The 25,956-nt window shown below is 44.4% G+C and overlaps 1 protein-coding gene across 4 annotated transcripts in view; it reads right to left on the bottom strand.

Annotated features, from left to right (window-relative positions):
- KDM2B (lysine demethylase 2B) overlaps nt 1-25,956 on the bottom strand; it is a 106,216-nt gene that overhangs the window by 37,470 nt on the left and 42,790 nt on the right. For all 4 annotated transcript variants that reach the window (XM_040080518.2, XM_058422770.1, XM_058422771.1 and 1 more), the window contains 4 exons: nt 21,812-21,927; nt 15,451-15,577; nt 7,568-8,022; nt 718-804 (listed from right to left, as the gene is read on the bottom strand). In XM_040080518.2, the coding sequence (XP_039936452.1) occupies nt 718-804; nt 7,568-8,022; nt 15,451-15,577; nt 21,812-21,927 (785 nt within the window). The remainder of the gene's footprint in view (nt 1-717; nt 805-7,567; nt 8,023-15,450; nt 15,578-21,811; nt 21,928-25,956) is intronic.

The following is a 25,956-nucleotide window of genomic DNA, read 5'->3' on the forward strand; positions in this document are numbered from 1 at the left end:
TTATAAAACTAACTCGGTGAAAAATGAAAGTAAAAATAGAAGCGATGAGACATCTTCTAAATAAGCAAAGCTGCTTTTACAGCCTGCTAAATAACTGGAGTGTGGTAAACATACCACTGTTATAAATAACAACCAGCCTTTTGACATTGTTCTTTCGTTAATTATTTCAAATTCTTTATCAGCCTTAACGAAGCAAACCTCATGGTTCTGCAAAGCGAAGAGAATTACTCCCATGTATAGGAGGAAAAATTAGGGCATAAGGACAGAAAACAATGCTTCAAAGTTACAGTGGCACATTGTACAGAGCACTCAGGAAGTGTCGTGGTGTAAGAGAAAAGCCATCCTCTCCTTCAAATGAGAGTGCTCCCTAAGTGACTGATGTGGAGCATTTACACATCATTTAATTTTACACAAAATGCATCAAAATTTTTAGATTTAACCATAATTAGTAAACGATCAAGACACATCAAAGTTTTATACTGGTAAGTAAGGCCCAAACAAATTCTTTTTAAATGGAAACTCTGATTTCTCCCTGCTAAGGCACTTCCTTGTTTTGCTTCAAGTCTTTAACATAAAACCATTCAAAGTAACATTTTGTATTGGAAATGCTAGCAGCTGCCAACAGATAATACACAGCACTTTGTCAGATGACAGATAAATAAACACCAGACCAGGCACAACAACGATTAGCAATGATTAGGAATTGTGTCTCTTTACCTTTGTGGTCTTCTTGGGCCAGCTGACCACAGGGACACCCGAAATGGCAAGATTTTGGTCATCATCAGCATGTTCCTTCAGTATGTTCTGTTGCAAATGAAAAGGCCTTTATTAACCAAACATTTCTCCAACTCGAGAGTGCAGAGACTTACAGAAGAGAGTTCTCTGCTCTCATGGCAGAGTGACAAGATCTCTGCAAGTTACTTTTGCTTCCAAACTTCCAGTTCCCACCGAAACTCTCGCCCCTGTCATTGGCATCCAAGATGTGAAACTTCTTGCAAAACAGGCAGCAAAATCAGCCATCAATCACCTCAAATGTTACAGAATTCTTTAATATTGGTGCATCTAAGACTGGTGTCTTACCACTATCACCTCTCTCCCTCAAAGTCCAGGTGATTAAACCCCAACTGACCCCACAAGTGCCCCCTTCTCTCCTAATCAAGGCTACAGCAGGCCTGAGAAGCAGTGAGACCCCGGCCCTGTTAATTCAGCCATCACATGGCATCAGGCATGCAGCGTGGAGCAATCCTCAGATGCCTGGTCATTCAGGTAAGCCAAGAATAAAAATGTACTCTGGAACCTTTCATCTTTTTGCAGTCCAAGAGCATCATCATTCCCACTGCCCTTCCTTGCCCCATGATGGGCAGGACAGAGCTGAATCCAGCTCCCTTCATGTGACCAGCTGAGGTTCTCAGTGCTCACTAGGAAAGGATCTGACCTAGGACAGCATTAAGGGAAAAAGATTGGTCTCCCCTCCACCCCCACCAAACCCTTTACTTTGATGCACTGTTCTAGAAATTTCGTGAGTGGGTTGCACAGGCTGACACAGCTTCCACCACTGTGAATCACTCCCATGACCAGTAAGTCAACACAGAGGTGGTAAAACACTCAGTGGTGCAGCTGGGAATAGTCCACGCTCGCCTCCCGTGACTCCCTACATGCTCACTAATTTAGCTGCAAAGCCCTTCATTTTGGAGTTCAGGTGGCTGAAAAGGAAGAAATGAAAACAACAAAAAAAAGGAGTCAGAAGGAGGATTCTGCTGCGCTGCTGAAAACTGAAGGCCAAATCAGCACTAACAGGTTAAAGACAAAATAAATAAATAAATAAATAAATAAAAAGCTCCAATAGAACAAATGAGAACTGCAGGCTGGAAATTACCTCAACAGAATATTTAGGAGATGACCCCAGACAATGAAGTTCAATGGTGCTTTTCCCAAGTATAAGAAAAAAGCTTAATTAGCCAACAACAGGCAGCAGGCTCTGTCAGTCCCCAGTGCAGCACTCTAGTAATTAGTAATTTCACACACTATACAAAAAGAGCTTAAAATACAGTAATTGTTTTAATAGGGAGTGCACTTGGAATTCATCTGTAATCATCCAACTAAAGCCTGGAGTGTGATGGCATGTTCCAGTCCCCAGGAGCCTGAGTTTGGATGTGTCCCTGGGGCTGATTTTCTCCCTGGAGCTCAGACAACCTGTCACACTCAGCCCAATTCCCCAGCCTGTGCTTAAATGAGAGCTGTGTTAGCAGCACACAGCACAGCCCCAGCACGGCGCTGCCCCTGCAGACACCAGCAAGGCTGCTGGTGACACTGGTTAGGCCGAAAGCGGCGCCAGTGACCAAAATAAGCGACACCAGTACGAGCCCAGTTCCACCAGCTCGGCGCTGTGGCTGCACTCAGGGGTTTGCCAAGGTGAGGAGTAAAACCCAGCTTGCCCAAACCTGGCTGTGATGCAGAGTCTGTATGGCGCCTGCTCTTCCAGTGCAGCACCCCACAACTTACACACAGGGACTAATCATCGGCCAATTAACTCTTGGCCAAGCTGAGGTGAAGTGAGCACCTCTCTTCTCATGTCCTTTTTATTTGGAGAGAGATCACTGCATTAACTGAGCTGAGATCACATTTGCAAAGTTCAATCCCAAAACTGAGAGCTTTTGTATTCTCGTTGCAAAGCCAAAATTCTCCAGAACAAGGAGGCAGCTTGAGAGCCATAAACAAAGGACAAATTAATCCCTTTTTACTTTGCTGCTCTTAGGTTTGAAAGCCTGTAAGACAGAAAACCTTAACATTTCCACTAACGACTGTCAGAGCCTCGGAGTTCAATGGAAAGCACAGTCTATTCCAAGAACTTGGCAAGGTAATGAAGGTTTCTTGTTATCGTATGCATCACGTGAAAATATTATCCAAGGAGAAATGTAAAACTATGGCAGCTTATCATCTGAGGCAGCTGAAAACAACGGCTGTCTGCTCACAGAGCCGCAGCACAGCCACAGTTGCGCTGACTGGAGCGTCAAGTGTCAGCTCACAACAGGCTGGGGGAGGCAGGGTTTTGTTCACCTGCTTAAAGACAAGGAAGAAGAAGATAAAGAAAAGCCATGGGGCTCCAGTTAGAGGAACAACGTGATGCTCTTCCAGCACAAGGCGGCCCGATTCATTACACTTGAGGGCTGTGGTGACAACAGCAGGTATGAAGGGAAGAAGCTGATTAACTGTGTTAGAATTCAGCTTAGCCATTAATTTCCAAAGCACAGCAAGGAACGATTCCCCTGAAATGCATTCAGTAGAGGGAGGGGTTTTTTCTGTCATCAGAATGAGAAGGGGGTAAGATTTCTTGGCAAGAAAAAGTAAGAACATATTTCAGTAGATATCATCTGTCTTGCACAAGAATCTTCTCCTGCTGCCAAGGAGTTGCAGATATTTGACGACCTCTGTTCTTCAAACCGAGTTTCTTCTGCTCTAATGGACCTCCACAGGCCTTTCTGAAGAAGGGCAGTGGTTTTGCTTTGAAGTGGGCAAGGTCTGCAGCATTAGTAAGGGGCACATCTCACAATCCCGTGCCCCAACACAGCAGAGGAATTACCATCCTGCTGGTAACACACAGAAATGCTATGTGCAGGGATCAGAGGCTGCACACAGGTGAGTATCCCTGGCAGTGGCTTTAATGTGTGTGGGCTGCACTGCCACAGTCAAAGGTCTGCTCAGCTTCACCTGTCCTGTGACGTGGAGAGCAAGCTACGCCGAGGAGCACGATGGTGACGTCTTCTTCAGGCACAAGCCCACCCCAGCACTGCTGCAGCCAGCAGGGATTTAATTCCCTCTTTGGGCTGAGGGAAGAACTGACCTGCTCTCCAAGTGAGGCCTGTTCCACTCTGCAAATAAGCCTCCCTTGTGCTGCTGCACTCCATCGATCACGGTGATAAATGGGTGCTCAATCTGCAGAGGCAGCACTTGGCACTTCTGGATTGCTGTGTCCCCACCAGACAGGCACACTTAGTCTGGAGCTCAGATGATGTGTAAGGAATTTACACAGGCTTAGTTTAGTTTTCAGTCTCCCTTCTCATAAGGAAAATAAATTACTTTACTTCAGAAAGTCTCACCTACTTGACATTAAATAGCTGTATACAGCTCTGGCTGTGTTTACCACTAAGAGCAGTAATCCAGTCACCCATCCTTTACTGTGCTCTTGCTCAGCTGGGAAAGCATGGATCCTTTGTGAGCTACCCCGATTAGTTCTGTGAAACTTCACATCACTGAATAAAATGGTTTCCTTTCTCCAGTTTAACTATCCATATCCTGTTTTCTGAAAACATTAATTATCTTCCTGAAGCACAAAGACAGACTTGAATGTCATACAAAAAAAAGTTCCTGAGCGTATTTCATTAAGAAATAAAAGTGCTACAATAAACACTGATTTATTTGCTTCAGGAAGAAACTTGTTTAAGACTTTCCAAGCAGAGCAAGAGCTTTCAGACTTTGTCAGAGCATGTTCTTGCTATGCATTTGTTAAAAATAACTCTCAAATGGGTGCACTAAAAGGGTACTTCTAATAGGAAGCATTATTAATACATCACATGCCTGAAAGTTGGGTTGCCAATGAAATAAACCTTGTTAATACAGCCAAATACAGTCACAGCACGGGTAATTTGCACAGCTCCTGCAGGATTTCTGCCTTCATTTAGTCTCACAGCTGACTGGTGCTCTGGGTATTCATCAGGGTGAGGTGAAGGGGCCAGGCCTCTGCTCACTCCACTGCTGATGCTATCAGCAACCCCCCACGTTATTATCTGTACAGGTTGGAAAATTAGTAGCAAAGTAAGAGAGAACATGATTCAGTGGTCAAGGAGATAAATACCATTCTGAAGAATGGACTGTATTTCTTCCTCTGCCATTATGTCTCTATGTGCTACAGGGCAAATCTTTTAAGTCAAGTTTCCACAGGCAGTCATGAATTGTGTGCTCCTGCTCTTCCTCACAGCTGGTTTGGCATCTGGGTGCTAAAGATCACAACTCCTGCCCTGCAGAAATGTTAAACCTCTGCAGTTTCAGTATAACTAAAATCATCTTTTGCACATATCAGTGTTAAATACACTAATTGTTCTGTAGCACATAAAGTGCCCAGTACCCAAAATTACTTTAATTACTTTAATTAATTACTTTAATCTCTTTGCACCCCAGTTCCCTGTGTTAACACCAGCTCATCCACTACGTGTGGAACAGAGGGTGAGGATCCCCGGGGGCCCCAAGGGAACGTTCATTCACCCTGTAGAGCTGAGGGGCTGAACATCAGTACCTGATGGAACAGCAAGGATGGAACAGCTGCATCCTCACACCACGGAACACAGGGATCCTGCAAGGACCATCATGCTGGATGCATGCTCAGAGGACTAAAATCTGTCACTTGGCAGCTCCTCGCTCAGCACACTCCATCCTTTGAAGGTAAAAGCTCTAAACACACTCACATGCTTGGGCTGGGTTTGATTATTATTTTTTTTTAAGTGAATAAACTGAATAAAACAAACCTCATGCTCTGAGATCAGATGTTTTGGCTCTACTGCACTGCTCTCTACCACATCAACAGTGACAGAAAGGAGTGATGGGCTGTTGCATCCCAGAATTCGATGGGAATGGGTGACACCTTGTCAGCGGCTGTCTGTGGCAATTTTTTTTCCTGATGAGCAAAGAGAAGGTCTGTGCTGAGAATCCTGGACTCTCCTCCTGACCTGGGAGGAATTGTATTCAGCTAACTGACCCCATTCCTTCAGAGCACCTGGGAAATGGATTGTGCAACCACAGGGAGTTGTGGAGGAAGCTGACTGTATGGGCTTTAACTCATTTACTCTGCCATACTGACTCCCACTCTCTGAAAACTGAGGGCTGGCTAATATGTGAGTTAATACTGTAAAAAAGATGGGTGAGAAAGTTCTTTAGCACTGCTTTAGACACTGCTGAAGAAGATGTTTGAGTTAATATGGTTTTCAAAAAGTCTCACTCTGACTAATCAGTCACAGAGTGGCCAAACATCCAGAGGTGATTCCAGGGGAAGCAATCCTGCAGCGTGTCTGATGTTTAGATGTGGTCATGGGCTCTTTACCCAGCAGGGAACCATCAGGATCCAGATGTTGGGCTACATCCTGATGGTTACAGCGTGTGCTGGCAAGGACAGAAGGTTTAGAAGCAGGCAGTTATCAAAGGAGATGGAACATCAAGCTGTACACAATAAACTGGCAGGTGCTCACTTAACGCCAGTTACAGCACAGTATCACCAAAAAGGTGATACAGCCTTTTTCTAAAATGTCCATTTGTAGTTCTCCATCTCTGTAGTCAGTGAATCCACTGCTCTGGAGAGGAATGGGAAAACAGATACTCCCACACAGAGCTTTAAGCCAGATTCACATATGGTACCTTGCTGTGTTCTGGGGAGATGTCTCACAGCGCTCTGGAGTCTGTCATCCAAAGGGGGAGCAGGATCCCACTCGGAACATCTGCACCAGCCATTATATGTTGCACCCCTTTCTGGATTTTTAAGTGAAAATTATCCTGTGCATCAAACTTGGAGAAAGTAACACGACCATTCTTTCTGCTTCACCAAAAATCCAACTTCTGGTCTTCATTTTGATTTCTGATTAAAAGATGACTGATCCCAGAACAAGCTCGTCAATCTACATCCGCAACTTTGAGCAGGTGTGTCCACTTTCATGTACAAAGTGGCTGATTTTGCAAGAAGAGGATTTCTGAACTCTTGTGGTTTACCAGAACGAGAGCAGTGTGTCACACTTCCAAGCTCCGAGATCAGGGAATATGGTTCCACTGCACTCTGCACATGTTCAGCCTTCTCTAACTTTGCTTTGAAGATTTCTAAGCAGCTGTTACACCACTTGCACTAAGAAAGTACAGGCTCCCTCCCCATTTACCACATAAACATGCATTTTTCCCCTCAGATCGTGCCTTACAGAGCTCTTGTGTATAGGAAATATTTAAGTCATGACCCATACTGTTCACAGACAGGAATTCTACAGAGGAGTTGTGTCACTAGTGAGCACTCACTCCTCACACCAACTCCAAAACCAATATATTGTACCAGTGGAGAATAATTACCAACCAATAGAGGGCAATGGAGGAAAGGAAAATGAAAAAGGTGAAAGAAAAAAAAGCAACTGGAAGTTTTACACAATCTATCTTCTGAGCTGCAATCAAGTATTTACATTTTGTATGTGTCAGCTAATGAGGTGTACACCAGGGAGACACGAGACACGAGACTGATTAAGACTATGAGTATAAACAGACTTTTTGAGGTGTAATATTTACATGTGGAACATAACAAGTGCTGAATTATGAGAGGATATAAACTTTTGGCCACTACTGTGACAGTAGAAAGGACTGTGTCACTTAAATGTGGCTGCAAACAGGAGCCAGAGACAGCTTTGGTTCAAGGAATCATTTCCCTGTCTGTGGCAGAGCAGCCTGACATGAGCTGGTCACCACACACAAGCTGCCACCCCTGTGCAGCAGGACTTTGCCTTCTGCTCCCCTGCTGTGCCCACAGAGCAGAGTTGGTTATCACACCCACCTTCATGTCCTCCAGGAGAGCCTGCGGGTCTTCAATGCCTTCGGGAACACACTTCTTGTTCTCTGGGAGAGATTCAAGCTTTTCCACCAGGGCTTTTAAACCCTTCAGTTCAAATTCTGTGAGGTGAGTCCATTTGGTTGAAACTTCTGTAGCTGGAGACCCCGTGGGTGTTTTGGGATAGTCCGTCGGGGTCGTTGATTTTACGCTGTCGTCTGACTCATTAGACAAAGTTCTTTTTAGGTACCTCATTACTGTGGCTTTTTGTTTCCTCCCTGCAGCCTCCTTCCCCTCTGAGTGTGTGCTGTTGGGTGAGGAGGAGCCATCCACCAAGGATTTGGAGTTCTTATCCAAGCTGTCATCCTTCTCCTCCTGGAGATGGGCATCACAAGATTCTTCATCCATGTCTAACCACGAATCTGATGAGTAGCTGTCTGTGCTGCGTTTTCTTTTTGCATCTGAAAGTTAGAAAAAGAACGCTGAATTTTTAGGCACTGTAACCTCACAGCTGAAGCACTTCTGTACCACTGGGGCCAGGTGCTGCCTATTTCAAAGGGCACTGGAGAATGGTTTAGTGAGTATGTGACAGGAATGGGCTTTATTCGGCTGATTTTTAATTTTTTTTTCTTTGAGGGGGGCGCTTGTTTGTCTGTTTTAATGCTGGTTTTCATTAACATCTACTCAGTTCAAATGACTGGGAAACATTTAGGGAAAAATTATGCTTTCTTCAAAGCTTCAGTCCTCTATGCCTTCAATTAGGAGTAGGCAGAGCTCTTAAGTCACACACAATTAATTTTCCCACAAATCCGAAAAAGACCAGATTCGGCAGCTTTACAGCTTTAAGAGGAGAGTTAGCACAGAAGGAGGAGGGGGAAATGATGGGAGAAAGCACGTTAAAATGCTGTACATCATCATTCTTCCAGGAACCCTGCACAGCACAAAATCAACTCCTCACTACTCTTCCTCTCTGCAAGCAACTAACTGTTGATAAAACAAGAACCCCCAGTTGTTAGTGCATGAATACTCATTGCTCTTCTGAGACAGAGGATTTCAACTGTGCTTATTTTACAACTAGACAAAACACACTGAGAAACACTGGGACTGTCACAGCTACACGCTACTGGTTTTCTTAATGCCATTCCCGATACATTTTAGGTACTTCTCAGGAAAATTTAAAGGCAAGTTTCTGAGTCTAAAGAACTATTAATCTTAATTTCCCCTGAAGAGCCCCAATTGTTACCCAACTCCGTGCAATGAAGCAGTAAAAGCAATGTAGGAAACCAGTGGCCATGGTTCCCTCAAGCACACATCTTTTCTTATTTATTAGACACAATTTCCCTTACTAAGTGAACAACATTGAATGCAGGCTAGCAACAGCAGGAATTTCTGTGGAAAACACAGTCAACACTGGCAACACCCAGTTAAGTCAATGTGAATTTTTATTACTGGCTGAAATGGGTACGAGACCAAGCTGCAAACAAAAACACGCTGCGAAGGAAACAGAAGTCACAGAGAAAAAGTGAGAGAACAATTAATGAAAAGTTCCTTTCACAGCTTCCATGCTTTGCAGTGCAGTAGCTTTGGATTAGGACAATGTGAACCGTGCTTAAGGAAGGATTAAATGGACATTAATGAGAAAGCTCAGCATCCGGCTGTTTAACAGCGAGGTTCAAAACAAATGCTGGAGCCCAGTTCCAAGCTGGAGAATTCCTCCTGATCACAGAGACGCTCGCTGTGTGTGCACAGTCTGTACCATCTTGTCACAAACACACTGGCCAGAGATGCCACAGGCAGTGGCAGTGTCCGAGGGCAGCTGGCTCAGCCTGCCTGGCTGCTCAGCTCTGCAGCTCCCCATAAAAACCCCGCAAGGCCAGCTCAGCTCTGTGTGTCACTGCCCCAGAGACAGGAGTTGGTCACCTCACACTTCTCAGGGCAAGTGTGCTGCTGCTACAGGGTCTGCAAAAAATCCAAAGTCTCCGTCCAGTCTACTCCTTCAGACAGACTTGCATTTTTCCTCAGAACCAAAATGGCCATAAAATGACTCCTGAAAGGCAAGCTTAAGCTGAAATGCCCGTGAAAAGCTGGCAGCCACAGAAAATATCAGCTGTCAGCAAGGCAAATCCAGCTCCATCCACAGGGCAGGGTAACTTCCTCCCTTCAACTCTCTGAAAAAAGCCTCACAGATTATTTTGTGTGCTGAGGTGGTGGCATCAGCACTCCAAAGCAGCTCCTCCTCTCTGCTCTGTGCTAATACACCCCCATGCTTCTCTTAGAAAAATAAACAGGATTAGAAAATATCTTAACCAGAACATTTAAAACCCACTCAGTTATCCAACTTTTATTTCACACTGTTTTTTCCTTTGTCCACAGTAGCAAGCACATGTACCCACCTCAAAGGCTACATAATCAGCTTATGTCATTCTCCCATTTTACAACTGAGGAAACAGATGCTTGGGAGAAAGCACGATTTGCTCATTGTCACACATCAAATCTAGGGAAAAACCAGGAACCAGAATCCAGGCTCTCGGATCCAGGGCTGGAGCCCCCTCCTCTGAGCCACACAGCCTCAGTGAGCTGTTTTACAACTGACCCCAGCACAAAGCCCAGCCTCGATGGCAGAAAACGCCCGTGATCTGGCATCAAACAGGAGAGGGTGAAAGCAGATACACATCCCCACGCCGCCAGGACGGTGTCATTAACAGAAGGTGGTATAAATCTGCACAAAGAAAACCGTGTTTCTGTCCTCCAAGGCTGTAGCTCTGCTGAACAGGAACTAATGGCTGTAACTGGGGCAAAGCACAAGCGTAAATAAGGCCTAAAGAAAATGAAGGAGATCACATTGCGGAGGTGTGAATAATTTACTCCAAGTAATGCTCTGGCGTGAGGAGAAAAAGCCTCCAAGAGAGATCTCCACTTTTTGCCTCTTGCTCTAATCTATGGAAACAAAAGGCAGGAGAGGAGTGGAGCACCAAAGCACAGTGGGGGCCTATTCCCAGGAGAAGCCAGCACACGGAGGGGGGCCAGGCAATTCCGTTCTGCCAGCTGCCACCGCGTCCCTGCCACCGGCTGTCGGCACCCGGCAGCCCTGCTGTGCCAGCCACACCTGGGCACGGACGGGCAAAAACAACTCGCACCAAAGCGGTGCCCTGTTCCCTGCACGCCTGGCAGCCACTGCCTGGCCTCACCTTCCCCGTGGGCACAGGGCTTGCTGCTAACCTGCAGTGTACCAGGCTGTTCTGGAGCACCAGGGGATTACAGTGCTGGTGCAGCAACGGATTAAGAGCAGGCTGCTCTCGAAACACAACAACTGTCTGCTACTGCCGCTAATCTAGGAAAAAAAAAATAGCATCGAGGGAATCAATAATGGAAGGATAACTTCAAGGTGAGGGAGATTCAATTTTGTGTTTTCAAGTGTTTTGTTGTAATGCAACGTGCCATGATTTTTATTTATTCATTTCAATGAAAACACTGTCTGACAGAGTGACTGTGCTGTGAGCTGAGGCCCTACACAAGCATAATCTGCATTTACTTTGTTGAGAAGTGCATTTTATGCACTGTATTACCAAGGCTCCACTGACTTGGTTTATAAAGTCTCTCTGTGGGAAATAGCACCTGCTCAGCTCAACTGTTTCTTCTTCTGAGTCAATGCACCAATGAGTCCCAGGTCTGAATCCTAGTCTCAGAGGGGTTACCCAGTCTGGGCTCCCACACAACTCAGTGCAAAAAGACCTTCAGCCTCACCTCAAAACAAATAAAAACAGCTCATACAGGCCAGTCTGTGATCCAGCTCAGTGAAGAGGTGGAGCAGCACAGACTTGACCACAGGACGGAGCATTAGAAATCTCTCCTATAGCAGTTCACTTCCCTGTGGTTCTGGGCAGACCGCTTAATTTTCCTCACAGTTATCCACTTGTAAAAGAATAATTACACACAGTTTCTTTCCCTGCTGAAAAGCAACTTGCTGTATTACAGAACTTAAAAGAAAGGGATGGGGGTCAGGCATAATTACGAAACCTTTCTGAACTCTTTAGAACAGTCCAGTGTGTATTGTCTACCTTGGCATTCCCAGCACCAAACCCTGCCAGTGTGACTTGGGAGCAGCAGCTGGTATCAGTCTGCCAAAGACAGCAATGACATTTTCATTAGCAGAAAAACCCTGAGCATACTGGAAATGTATCACTGCATGGAGCACCCCACACAGGAACCACTCAATGTACTCAGGTACCTGTCTATCATAAGGAAATCTATTCTATCCCCTGAGAAGAGGGGGAAGAAAAGAGACATGGCTCCTTCACTGTGCCAGAGGGCATATTTTCTACATCCATCAGGCTTAACATACAGTTAGAGCCATCCTGTTAAAATTTTAGCAATGGGAATCTTCAAAGCTGCAGGCTAGAGAGAAAGCACGTCTCTGATAGCCCAGGATCTTCTCCCAATTACTCTTTGTCAGCTCACTCTTAACATCCATATCTCACTGAAGGTCAACTGTGGTTGAAAACATCCAGTACAGACTCATTCATGATAAGAGTAAAAATAATGAAGACATATCCACCCTGAAAAACAGCCCACGTTCAGATCTAGTAGGAAACCCAAACAGGCTCCCTTCTGATTTCAGCTGGCAGGACAAATGCCCCAGTTGAGAGAGACAAGCAAAAGAGAAGAGAAAAAAGATTGTGTGCTTTTACAGCAGCCTGTGATTGCTGTCATGCCGTCATTCCCCTGAGTGTTTGGCCTCCTGGGAGAGATCTGAGAAAGAACAGCCTCACACACTGCCTGGGAGGACACGGCCTGGAAATTCATCCCGGGCCTGGGGAGTGGGGGAGGAAGCCACGGCCATCATCTTCCACCTCATTTCCAGCTGCACTCACGTTTTTATTTAATGAATGGGAAGACTCCAGGTTTCAGCCGTGCCTCCACAGAGGTGGATTTTTTTTTTCCCTGTCTGAAGTTTTGTGAGTGGGGACGTTTAGAAAACAAAGAACAATATAAATTGCTACAGCAGCATACAAGTAAAAGGACAGAGGTATCACAACACAATCACACAAATGCACTTCACTGAACAGAGTATGTCTTGAAAGTCACTCTGAATTTAACAACTTTCATGTCAAAGCAAATAAATACCACATTATAAAAACACAGAATGAAAAGTCTAAAGATATCCTTAAAATCCAACTGCTGATGAACTCAGTGTTCTGTGTTCTCCAGTGATGTTCTTTATCAACATAGTAGTTGGGTTTTGTTGTTTCTTTCTTTAAGCAGAACAGAATCTCCACAAATTTCATGAAAACGACTCCCTTGTGAACCCCAGAGACTGTGGGCAGTGTCCTGCACTGTCTCGGATCGATGTCCTCCTCTACTGATAATCACCTTGTTAACTTCAGAGCTCCACCACTGCACCAGAAAGAAGAAAAAGGAGCACAACTCGAGGATGAAAAATAGACAGTTCTAGCACCCAAAAGGAAAGGCAGAGAGCAGACATTTAGAACAAATTATGTCAAGGAAATTATTTTTTAAAGTAGAAGTTTCTGAAAATGAATATGAGGATGTGAAGATTTTTTTCTTAAACCAAGCAGGACAGAGGACAATTAAATCTGCTGAGGGGTTTGAGGAGAAGTTAAGTACTTTGCTTCATTACTCTTTAAGGAGAATAATGGGAAATTCTTTGTCAAGGGATGCTCCCTCAAGGGAAATCAAGAAATTGCTTGCAGATAGAGAAGTCCCTAAGGAAGAGACAATTTAAGGATCTTTGCAGCTCTGAAGAAAAGTTTAAAAACAAAGAGGTAGGGTTTGGAACACCGGTGTCTTCAGGACATCCCATCCCTCAGCAAGTGAACAGTATGGAGATACAGACTCCACAGAACAAACCAGTTTAACTCAAAGATTACAGTTCCTAGAGATTCAAGTCAAGAGCACGCAGGGCAGTTAAAAGAAAAGCAAAGCAAATACTTGAAACAGTGTTACACAGAACAAAGCAGTGCAGCTCTGTAAAGGTAAATAATGTACCTTTACTCCTTTGAATTTGGCAAATGCTAAAGAGAAAAATCCAGCAGTTTAGCAGACCTGGTCTTTTTAACCACAACCCCACTAAAATGATCAGTTTAAGGTTAAGTTTCTGCCAAGAAATAAAAACAAACCCCCAAGTTTCTGGCAGAACTGAAGTAAACATCTCTCTCTGCCACCAACTGAAGCCACCACAGATCACAAGAGCCTGACCAAGTCACCACCAAACCCTTTTTAACCAGCCAGGCTTCTTTTCCTGAAGCCTTTGTAGCTGGCACTCTCTGGTCATGCAGAACACTCCTGTTCCCTCCAGACAGTGGGCATCTATAGCTCCCAGCGAGCTTTTATATGACTGGAATATCTCCCAGCTAACTGGACTGAGGCGCATTTTGTGGGGATCACCAAACCATTTTCAGTAATTATGGAGCTGGGCTGGAATTTACACTGGTGATTTAGCTGGAAAAGTTCCCATCTCAATATCCTGAACCATCCACTCTCCACATCTAATTTGTTCTGAAATTACAGATCTCTGATCTGGCACCTCCACCAGCCTCTTTCCATGCCAGTGGTTTAGGCAGGAGATTGTTCCTTATTTTCCAAAGAATGCAGTTATCAGTTTCTGAGGAGCTGATCCAAAGGACTAATTCATCCTTTCCTCCTCTAGGATGATTCTTATGAGCAAAATTCCTCTGGACACAGAACTTCTGCTTAAATAACCTTTCTTACCAGGGTCTCAGAGCTAAAACGTGAAGTACCCCAATTCCCAGTGACTCCAGGAATTCCCCCTGGCCTATCTACACAGACTACTCACTCCCTTTAATTATTCTTGGTCAGTAAAACTCACTGGAGAGTGACACCTGCTTTTAACTTCCTCAATCCTTCTACTAAGAATTGTGCTCGTAGGTGAACATTTCCCTCCTCTGTCCAGAGCCTGGGGCAGTGCCAGCCTTGCCAGGTTCACTCCACGTGGCCTCAGGGAGCAGGAGGCACAGGAATACTTCAGTCCTCCTCCACACTTAACACATATCAGTTAAGATTTAGCTGGTGCTTGTGCTATTTTCAGCTACTTTGTGCTTAAAAGCAGAGGGAACAGGGCCACCGCCTTGTTCCATCAAAAGGAGGAAAGAGATGGCAGTTCAGCACAGCAACAACTGAACTGTCACACATTGATGCAGAGCTCACACCAGTGCCAAGGAAATGCCTCAGGCACATCTGTCTGTCTCTCCTCTGGTCCATTCTCTGCTCTTGTAAAAGTTTCTTTGACCTCACTGTACCTGGGTTACAGAGCATGGAGATTTGTGTAGGTGTTTTCTTGCGTTTGTTTTTCTGCAGAACTAGAGCTCAGTCACCAGAGAATTACAGGAGAAGAGGAAGGGGAAGGGGAAGGGGAAGGGGAAGGGGAAGGGGAAGGGGAAGGGGAAGGGGAAGGGGAAGGGGAAGGGGAAGGGGAAGAGAGGTTTAGTGATGACAACGTGTTCTGTAGAGGAGCAGGTCTAGAAAAGGACAAAATATCCACCCCAGCAGAGCACATCTACAATACCCACATTTCTGGCTGCTGAGGTACTGTGCTGAACGCGGCAGTAAATCCTCAGCTGTTTGGCAGATCATCCCAACACAAACATTACTGAAACCACGGAACAAACGCATCCAAAAATTATTTTTCTGGGATCCACTTGCTAAAGGAATGTTCAATAAATATAATTCAGAGTAGGTTGGTACTTCATGGAAACGCTTAAGAGTCAAAAATCTTCCCCACCCCAAAATAAAGAAACAGTTCATTAGAATTTCTCCAGTTCAATTTATAATCTGCTTTGCAGAAACCAAAGCAGCAGCTCGCCTGAGGTGCCAGCCTCAGTTCTGAATGTGCACTCAAAGGATTCACTCACCAATTAACATTGATTCTTTCTGGTACTCTTTGCTGAGGTGGCAGCGCTGGGTCACACAGGACACGTATCTCTCCAGAACATACCAGCACATCTCATAGTAGAAAGGATAGCGGAATTTGGCGTGCACCTGGAAGCAAGATCAACACTGTCAGTCCATGGGGAAGGGAGAGAAGTTTGCAGCACAAGGGCCAGTCATCATCCCCATCGTGTTATCAAGAGCACAAACAGTGTGAGGAGGGGGAGGGGAGAGGGTGGGAGCAGGGAGCTGAATGCCTCCAGCATACGGAATGAGGAGCCAGCCTGCCTGCCACGACAGCATCATTTCTTGGTTCACTAATTTGTATCCTCTTGGGGTGGTGGCAGAGGAGAGGGTTTGTGTTCTTGTGAAATCGTGAAACTGATGGATGGCCCCTACAGAATTATTTACCTGCTGTATAAACATAGGGTGGTCACATACAGATGTTAGTCACTAAAACTTAAAATAAAGGCTTGGGTTTTCATCTCCTAAACGCTATCACAATTGAAACATTACCTAAAATGAGTGAAGCAGGAAATTAATCTTTTTCATTTGTGGTTGTCTCAACAATTTGAGTAAAGAAGTGGATGCACAAATTCTTGATAACTACACATTAAAGTAAAAATCCCTTATGTAATTTACCTTTTGGTAGCAAGTCAGCTTTTGCCACAAACAGAGTAAGAATAGAAGAGCAGGATTTTGACAAAAGATCCTGTCAAGCTGTGTACTTTCTCTTACATCTCAGACCTGTTGTTCTCACACAAAAAGCTGAATTCTCCAACACTAGTTATTTGTGAGACTATTTCAGATACAAAAGAAAACAAAGAGGGTTTCCTTCCTTTCCAGCATAGTTTTCTATCTGTAGAAGGTCACTGTACCACAGAAGGATCTGGGAAGCTTCTAAAATGCAGGAAGATATGTGTATTTGTTGTGATTTGTTAAAAATGGATGCCATGCATCTTGCATGCACTTGTACTTACACCGTACACCTCTTTCTCCTGGTGGCACAGAAATCTGCATTTTACAAGCTCACATGCATACACTGCGCTGGGATTACAGGAGCTGCTTTAGAACATTCCCTGCATATTCACTGCTCCCTAAGCCCAGAGGTGGGCACCCACCTTTAGTGAAAGGCTGGGCGCACCAGAAAGGAGCATTATCTCAGAAAAAAACCTAAAACACCGCCCACCACAGATCAGCCAAAAGCCCCAAGTCTAAACAGAACCACAAAGCCAGCACCTGCACACTCAGACTCAGCTCTGCAGAGCAGGCACTGTCCAAACACCTGCACAGTGATCAAAGCACCCACTTGAGCACATCAGTGACTTACTGGAATGCCCACTTTGAAAACTGTCCCCAAGGTGGACAGCCAAAGAACTTGCCTCTGTTCCCAGGGCACAGGAAATGCAAACACTCTTAGCAGTAAAACAAAATGTAACGAAGGGAAAATATACCGTATTGTCACACTAGATGTACCACAGTGTAGGATTAAATACTCCATGGCAATTCCCAGAAGTGAAAATCCCTTAAATTCAACACAAATACAGCTTGCAAATCTGAACTGCTTGTTGCTACAGGTCATGCATCCAGCACTGCTGCAGCTTTCCAAATGTGTCCCTGTGTGGTTTGTTACAAAGCACACATACCAAAAAAGAAAGGAAAAAAGAAAAGGAAAGGGGAAAAAAACCAACCAGCCAAAAAAAAACCCCCTAAATGTGAGAACATTTAACCCCAGGGCCTTTTTGCATTGAAGAGAATTTTTCCTTTAGTTTAGTTATTTGTCACAGAGAAGAGATCAAGTCACTTATGACTATTAGGGAACACAGGGGAAATTATCCATGCTAAAATATATGCTAATAAAGGAACTCAAATTTTTCCAAGAGAGCACTGCAGGAAACAAAATTTGCAAAGAATTGACTTACAAACAGGAAGCCGCCTTCCACCCCTCAGCCTTCAAAAGGTTTTCAGCCACATGCCTGGGAATATTAAAGACATCATTGCTCAACATTTGTTGACAGATTCTGAGCTTCACCAAATTTAGTTGTTACCAATGTTAATTCAATGTGAAAGACAAGGCAGTAATGCATGCAGTGCTCCCATTATGTATATCAATCTTTAATATTCAATTTGAGTTCCTAATTGCCTCACTATCAATGTTCCAACCCACAGCAAATCCCTCCATGCCTCTGTAATCCACTGTTTGCCCAAGAAGGCTTTGCTTTTACAAACCTTCAGAAGGAAGAGCTCTCTCTACCATCTGTAGACAGAGATACAGAGATCTACAGGGCCTTCTGCCAGTAAAGAGACTCCAACAGTGCTTTAAAAACTTTTAAAATTTGCCTTATGGAGAAGTATAGAGGAATATGCTCTTTATGATATCCCTGAACACTTATTAATTATTATGGATGTGAACTGCATTATGTGCATGTCCATACTCTTTCCATTGTACACTCACAGGCAAATGAACTCTTATGGGCAGGGGAGGAGGAATAAGAGAAAGAAGGAAAAAAAAATGTTCTGTGATGAGTTCGAAGTGTAATATCTGATACAGACACTGCCAGAGGACTAAATTCCCCACCAGCAGGGAAATACACTGGATCATCTAATAGGCATTTCCAGCTCTAACTTCTGTGATTAATAATTTACAATCCACTGGAAAAAAAATTAATTATTCCTGTAGAGCAAGAAAAAAATTCTCTCTGGAATATGATCCATTTCTTCAGTTCCAAATGAAATTATTTTAGAGATTTATATATCCCTCCAAAAACAAAACAAAAACCCTAAGAAAGTAAGACGCACGTTTTCCTGAAAAGTAATAACCTCTTCCACAAAGCCCGTTAAAATCATTACAAACTCCACTTGTGTTTCATCAATGTAATCACAACATTGAAAAGCAATTTATGATTATTTACAAAATAATTTATCTAGCCACTTCATGTGTTACGTTACATTCCAGAAAAGCAAGTGAGTAGCAAACACCATCATCTGTGAGTGACCACCTTACGTGTATATTCAGAGTGCCCCTGTTCCCGCCACGTTCCAGGATTTTAAGGCAGTTAAATTTAGATTAATTGGGGGGTAAGTTGGACACATTCTTCCTCTTCAGTACCAGAGAGCTGTATCACCCCTGTGCCACATGATGAATCCCTGCAAGGCATCCTGCTCTGCAGCTCCTCAAGCTGGGCTTGCAGAGAGCTAAACAGCTTGGCCTGTTTGGCTGGCTGTTAATTGGCCTCCAGGAAAGCCAGGCTGCAAAAACGAGAGTCTCTACGAACTGTAAGGCTGGAGAATATTTGTTTACCTCAATTGCACATTAGGAGCTGTTTCCAACAATAGACGTGTTTTTTATTACTCCTTAAAACTATTTTTAAATGGCTACAACCCTCTTTAAAAGTCTCCCAGGGGTATGAGGAATTAAGCTAGAATAAGCATGACAAGTATATAAACTAGGCAATTTTATCAGGCTGTAAATCAGCATTACCATTTCAACCCTGTATTTATTCTTGTCTGAGCTAAGACAATAACAACTACACCTAGCATAAAAATGACTTTGAATATCAGCAATCAAAGATGATTAAACATTACATAGCAGGTTTAAACACAGTGAAACCTCCATAAAATTGCTCTGTGCAAAATGAAGAGGGGAAGCACACCTGTATTACACTTTGATTTGAGTGTGGCAAATTACTTTGTCAATCACATCATGTAATTTACTTCTGTGCCATACACAATGGAAAGATCAATACTGATGAGAAACTCATTTGCAGTATGCTCACACTGGCAAATTTGGGTGAACTACACTCTCCTGAGTCTGCCAGAGCAGCCAGTGTATGAATGGAATTATTTCAACAAAGAAATGACAAAATTTGATTGACAAAGCAAATAATGTAGTACACACCAGAATCCTGTTTTGAAACAATTTCCCCTTCAAGATTCCTGCATGATATTTTTAGTCTGATTTGGGGCAGGGGGGTGTTAGTATTTCTAAATCACAGTATTGATTTTCCTGCCTTTTATCAAACTTTTGTATGCCTTAGCTGCACGGCTTCTGTTTTGTTTCTGTCCAGAAATTCTTGCTATTCTTCAGCTGTTCACACAGTTCTGATTTTATACATCTGCCCACGAGCACAAGTTTGTGAGCACAGGTACAGCCTGTGCGTAACACATTGCCAGTGCACAGCAACATCCAAGTGCTGAAATTGCTTCTGTGGAGTCGTGGATATTCTGGGCTCTTGGCTTTCATTGGTCTTTTTTAAAGCACTCCAGGATTTTTTGCAAGGAAAATTATAAAGAACTACACAGACTTCAAAGGAAATTTAAACAAAAAATGACAAGAACAAAGGTCTGATTTGGGATTTCCTGATGCTGCAGTATGCCTTTCCCAATTAATGGTGACAGGATATTTTTCGAGTTGCAGATACCCAACTCCCAGAACCTCCTCACAGGACCAGGGTGCCAGTAAATTTTAAAAGGCATTTCAGTGTAACTGGCTGGTTAGTTCCTAAAAGTTACCAAAATATTTGACTGTTATAAGGAGTTTTGCCTGCTGGCATAAAAAGCTTAGAAAACCAAAGCTGCACCCAGCTTCCCAAGGAGAAGGGCCAGACATGAAGCACAACTGAGCAGCTACAACCCAAGGTGTGTGATCTTGGGTAGCTCAAGTCCTGTGTGAACAAAATGTCAGTTTTTATACAACTTAAGGAAAAAAAAGAGCATTTCCTGCCCATCTTCCCCAAAGACTTCAATGGAAATAACTCATTTCTGCCATTGATCCTCCCTCCCAGTCTCCCCTTCTCTTCTCCATGTGAGCTGCCTGTGCAAACATCCCTCCTAGCAACAACAGCTTCTCCCCTGCACACCTGCAGTGTACTCCCAGTGTGTATTGCTGGTTCTTATTTACAGCCACTCTGGGAACCTTCCTGTGCCCAGCACCTCTGCCAGGCCATGGTGAGCCCCTTCCTGCTTCTGTCACCGTAACCTCCTGTCCAAGTCCCTCTGCACTTACTCAAGACACTTGACACTCTCACCTGTTCAAAGCCAGGCTGAATCCACTCTGGCCTCTGCCTCTAATTCTGCTCTCTGCCACACTCCTCTGTTCTAATTCCCCCTAAATTTCAGCTTTCGTCCTCATCTCTCTTCCACTAAGAATTCATTTGTCTGCTTCTCTTCATTAAAGTCACTCCAGGAGCCCGACTGCTCCCACCACTGTTTTGCAATGTGAAGATTAGCAGGCCTTGTACCCGCTGGGAAGCCAGGGAGGCTGGGGGGAGGACACCTCACTCCCACTGAGTCAGAGATGTACTTCAAAACAATTTGTATTTGCTTCAGGCCTATGCTCTCACTGCAAAGAAAGTAATTGGGGGTAAAAGCCAACTTGGAGCAAGATTTGTGCCCTCTTGTAGGGGTGAACAATGAGAACTGCACTGATGTCCACAACACACCATTTTAAGACTTTTTAGTGAAGAATGGCAATTTCCTGATGCTTTGCCAGCCCAAATCTCCATTAACACCAGAGCTGGCACCTGTGTCAGTGGTTTGTCAGCACTGTCTCAGAGGGAGGCCTCCAAGATAGCCCCCATCTGGATTGCACATCCCTCTGGTCCATTTTTATATCAGAATGCCACAACAGCCTTGCACAGGTTATTTAACAGCCTGCTAAAACAGAGCCACTTCCTTCAGGTCCTGCTGCTTTTTGAAACTCAAAGGATACGATGATTAGGTGCCCTGTTTATTAACCAGTGATAAAACTGCCCCTCCCGACACAGAGGTGGCACAGTAACCTCCCCCAGCCTTTCCCTCAGGTAGGTCCCACAGCCAGATGAACATCACAATGTTCAGATCCACGTCCCACCCCAGATTCTCTGTTCCATGAAATTCTTGCATGGTACCAAGTCACTGTAATGACTGCCAATTACAGAAGATGTTATTTCATACACAATTTCCGCACAGCTTTGTCAATTCAGCTGTGGGCAGAACCAGCCCAGTGCCACCAATTTTCCAGGATCAGGCATCCACCGCAGATGTGCACAGAGAGGTGAGAAGCAGAAGGTTACCAGAAATACTGCTGTAAAGTGCAATATGGTTTTGTGCAGAAGGAAAGGTGTTTCATGAAAGTTTAACAGGCAGACAAAAGACACAGAAGGGACACATCTGTGGGAAGCACATGAGTAAATCCCACTAAAAATAACCAACATTTGAAAGTCTCACGTTTACCTCTTGTTTCAACGACTCTGACACAGAGATCCCGTCAGTTGTTGTTTGTCAGAAGGGAATACGAGGGAGAGACTATGACAGATCACAGTGACAAAGAACTGCTCAGTTAAAAAGAGAATCAAGCATCCTTACCCTTGTTCTGTCCTCAATTTCATAGATGCGAAGCTGCATGGGAACATTAAAGCTATGCAGGATATTTCCACCAAACACCAGAGAATCTACTGGAGTATAAACCGCGTGTATCCACCCTAGAGAGGGAAAGCAAAGAACTGAGAATGCCTCGTGCTACGTAGCATTACAGAGCAATTTATAATCAAACTTTAACAAGCCCCTGAATCCCACTGTGCTGGGGATGAGAGGTTAAAGCAGTGAAAGGTTAAATGGGATGCTCACACCACACTTCAGGACTAGTCACAGCAGAAGGGCACCTTGTGACGTGCAGTCTTACAACCCTCTGTAAATCAGTCCTTCTATTTATTCACCCAGCACTTACAGCGTTCACTGAGCACACGCAAGTTTGTGACTCAACCACGGCCGTGACTAAGAAGTAAATTCTTGTTCTGTTCTATACACTTGGCTCTCAAACTGGCACCCCCAGCATGGCTGCAAACCATGTCAGCAGTGGTGGAGGGCCAAGGGTTGTGGAACTGGACTGAGGCACACCAAACTTCCCTCACACCAGAACACACCTTCAGACGTAAAAGATTTCAGATTATTACCAGCCCTCCTTCAGAGGTGAAAGTTTCATCACCTATGATCAGCTTCCTGAATAACTGAGAAATCTTTTGCACTGCAAGCCTCAAGTTAAGGGATTTAACATTTCTGGTACTGGGGCTAATGAGACTGTTCTGACCCAATCCTGCAAGGGACTGAATTAATTTCACAGGCTCCAAAGAATCTTCTATCACAACGAACATCCAGGCACAGCAATTCAGGCAGCCACACACCAGCTCCTCTGCCTCTGCATTGTTTGCTTGGTCTGTCAGGAGCTGAAGCTCTGGCTATGCAAGACTGTAGCCTCTGATCTCTGCAGTGAAAAAGGAATTGATCCTGCTAATGATCTGGGACCCACAGAGACCTGACACTTTTTTTCCTCTTCTTTTTTAATGAAAAGCATTACAATTTATAAACCAGCAGACAGCAAAGCAACATGGGGGGCAGTCAATTTTCTCCTGACTGTGCAGTACTTTCCATTAAAGCTGTGGCAGCTTTCCCTCACTTCCAGATCAGTGAGGGAGCAGGAAAATGCCATTCAGCTCAGAGGGTTTTCCAGCCAGCAGCCACAAAAGTGCTCCTCCACAACAATTTTTCAACCATAAAGGCCTGCAAAGCTCTATCTGGGAAGTCCTTGAGCCAGAGCATACGGCAGGACTGGGGCTTTAAGGGCATGCTGGTACAAGAGTGATAGGAAGCAAAAGAAATCAGCACTAGAATTTTCTCCCTGGATACATTTTTCTGAATTTGTGAGGTAGAGGCTGGAAGGGACCTCTGGAGGTCCAACCCTCATGACCACCCAGTACCAGCTGCACAGAACTGTGTCCAGATGGCTCCTTAGTTACCTCCTGGGTTGAAGATTCCATAGCCCCTTTGGGCAACCTGTTCCAGGTTTCAGTCAATGTACAGGTCTGACTCCACACACTAAATGCGATGCATATAAAACCAGCGGGTGGCTCACGGCCCTGGGAGCTCTCAGAATTATTCCATCTTTCCTTCTCTGGTCAGTTCAAGTTCAGTTACAGTGATCCTGCCTGTTTATTACTTCCAAATCAAGAACAGTCAACTAGAGAGGATTTTTTTTTTTTTTCCATGTAAGGGTAAGGTGGCAGCTACACACATCAACACTATAAATGCTTCACAGCTGAAGTAGTTCAGCACCTCACATGAAATGCATCAGTCTGTACTAAGAGCAAACTACTAGAAAAACAAATGATCCTCATCCTAGTCTTTGAGAAGGAAAACAAATCCAAGGTCAAGGAAGTTGGGGCTGCTGCTTTCACTGGGTAAACAAAGATTTCCGTGGTTGGGGGAAAGAATGGAAACCATGTGCTGAGGCAAATCTGGGTCCCCAACACCAACTTACTGGCTGGGTGCTGAAACACAGGACTGGTTTGCATGACAATCCACCTCAATTGTCATGTTTAGAGATGAACAAACTGAAACTTCAAAAAATGAAATGACTTTCATGGCCCCACAACTGAGCGGCGGCAGAGGATGGCTCAGAACCAGGCAGTTACCAGCAGAACGCTGAGGAGTCCTCAGCACGTGTCCATGTCCAACCTCAGTGGAACTGTTATTTTAGTGAAATGATCAACATCATTCAAAATACCATTTGTTACCAAATATTTACAACTTAATTGAAAGGAGTAACTGAGCTGATTCTTGTCTATTTGAAAGGTTAAAAGGAGATATCTCTTCATTTAATAATCAATAAAATTAATCCCATCAGTGCCGTTGTTCTTTGAGTGGGTGCTTCCACTGAAACCACACAGTAGCCTTCTCCTACAAGGCGCATTTCCTCAGTGAACATTTCACACTGGTATGCAGCTGGTTTCATTGTTTCCAGCTCTTTGGGTCTCTCATCACACCTTCCCTGACTTCTCAGCTCTACCCCCACGAGATGCCAAGGGGTTTGGTGTTAATAACTGCTAGACTTTCTTGGTGGTAGTCCCAATATTTTTGGGAGAAATGTGGAAGGATCTATCATTGGCTTGAAACAATCCTCCAACAAATGGTGCTCCAGACATGACAAACCCTCAACAGCAAGAATAATGAACACAAATATAGTTTCAAACACCTATTCTTGCAGAGCTGGTACAGTGCAAACTGAAAATCTTCTGTAAAATATCTGAAACAACCTCTGGTTCTGTGGAGATGATCTTTAATTCCCTACTTGCATTTATAATCCAGGACTAAACAACTTACAAGCAATTAGTACCTTCAGCTCCCAGCTGCTGAATTAACTGAACACTAGGTCCTTCAAGATGCAAGTATTTCTAGTAACAAGAGCAAAAATATTGCTGTTAATGACACAGTTGTCAGTAGCAAAACCCTTTAATAACACAACACTAAAATCCATCAGGACTGGGAAAACAAAAATAAACGAGAGACGAAGCAACAAAGTCATCTACTGTAAAAAGTCCTGGGAAGTCAAGTTCCTACCCCTGCCAAGGCAGGGATGATTTGCAGGCACAGCTCTGATACAGGTACAGATGATGCCTGTGGGCACCATCCCCTCACTGCTGAAGTGCCGAGCTGGGCACACAGCTCAGTCCTGGGGAATCCCAGATTTCCTGCAGTTCTTGTGCTCCCACAGGCAGCATCCAGCTCAGCCCCTCTGCAGGACACAGCCCTGTCAGCCCTGAGTCACCTGAATATGACATAGATTTTGGCCACTCAGCTGCGCAGCATTTCAGTCACACTGCATCCCAAAATAGCTTCCACTTGCCTGAGGAACGTACGTGCATAATTGAAACTGCAGAGACACGAGCAGCAAGAGGTGGATTCCAGGGACACAGGACAGAACGGGCAAGGTTAGACAGAAAAGATGGGAAAACTGACAAGGTACAAAATCCCAGCAATATTGGCACAGATGTTATAGAGGGAAAAAACCCAACATGAAAATCTCTTGTTCTAATATTAACCGGGCCGAGTATGGAGAAAAACTGGAGGTCAGTACCAGAAAAGTAGAAGTAGGAGGAAAGAGAGATGAGCAGAAAACAGGAAACAGTTTCCATCAGGGAAATGTATTGTGGAAATGAGCTCTGAGAAAAGAGAAGCTTGGATGGCACATTCAATCCATTCCCACAGCTTAGCTACAGCACGACTCAGAAATAAACTGAGGAGGATGAATGTTCATTGTGATCATTTGCAAACAAAAACACCCATCTTGTCAGCTCCCCCAATTACCACGGTTTTTAAAGGGGAAGACAAACCTCCAGAACGGGAGGTGCTGCATGTATGGTTATGACAAAAGGACAGCCGAGGGATTTGCTTTAATGTCATCCACCACACCCCTGCCTCACCTTCACCTGTGCTGCTACGTTTTGCTGGGGGAGCTGAAGGTCTGTTGACATTTTAGGTCGCATCACCTGTGTTGAACAGCCTGTCACGTCTGTCCCTGTGTGTCTGACTTCCAGCTCTCACAGCACAAACTTGCCACACAGCCTCCAACACCGACACCTCTGGAGTGAGTTCATCAGTTCTCTCCTCAGTGACTGCTTTGTGCTGCTCACACAAACCCTGCTACTGCTGCACAACCCTCTGTGTTTCATGGCTTT

The sequence above is a fragment of the Hirundo rustica genome, chromosome 17, assembly GCF_015227805.2.
Source record: "Hirundo rustica isolate bHirRus1 chromosome 17, bHirRus1.pri.v3, whole genome shotgun sequence".
Lineage (NCBI taxonomy): Eukaryota > Metazoa > Chordata > Aves > Passeriformes > Hirundinidae > Hirundo > Hirundo rustica.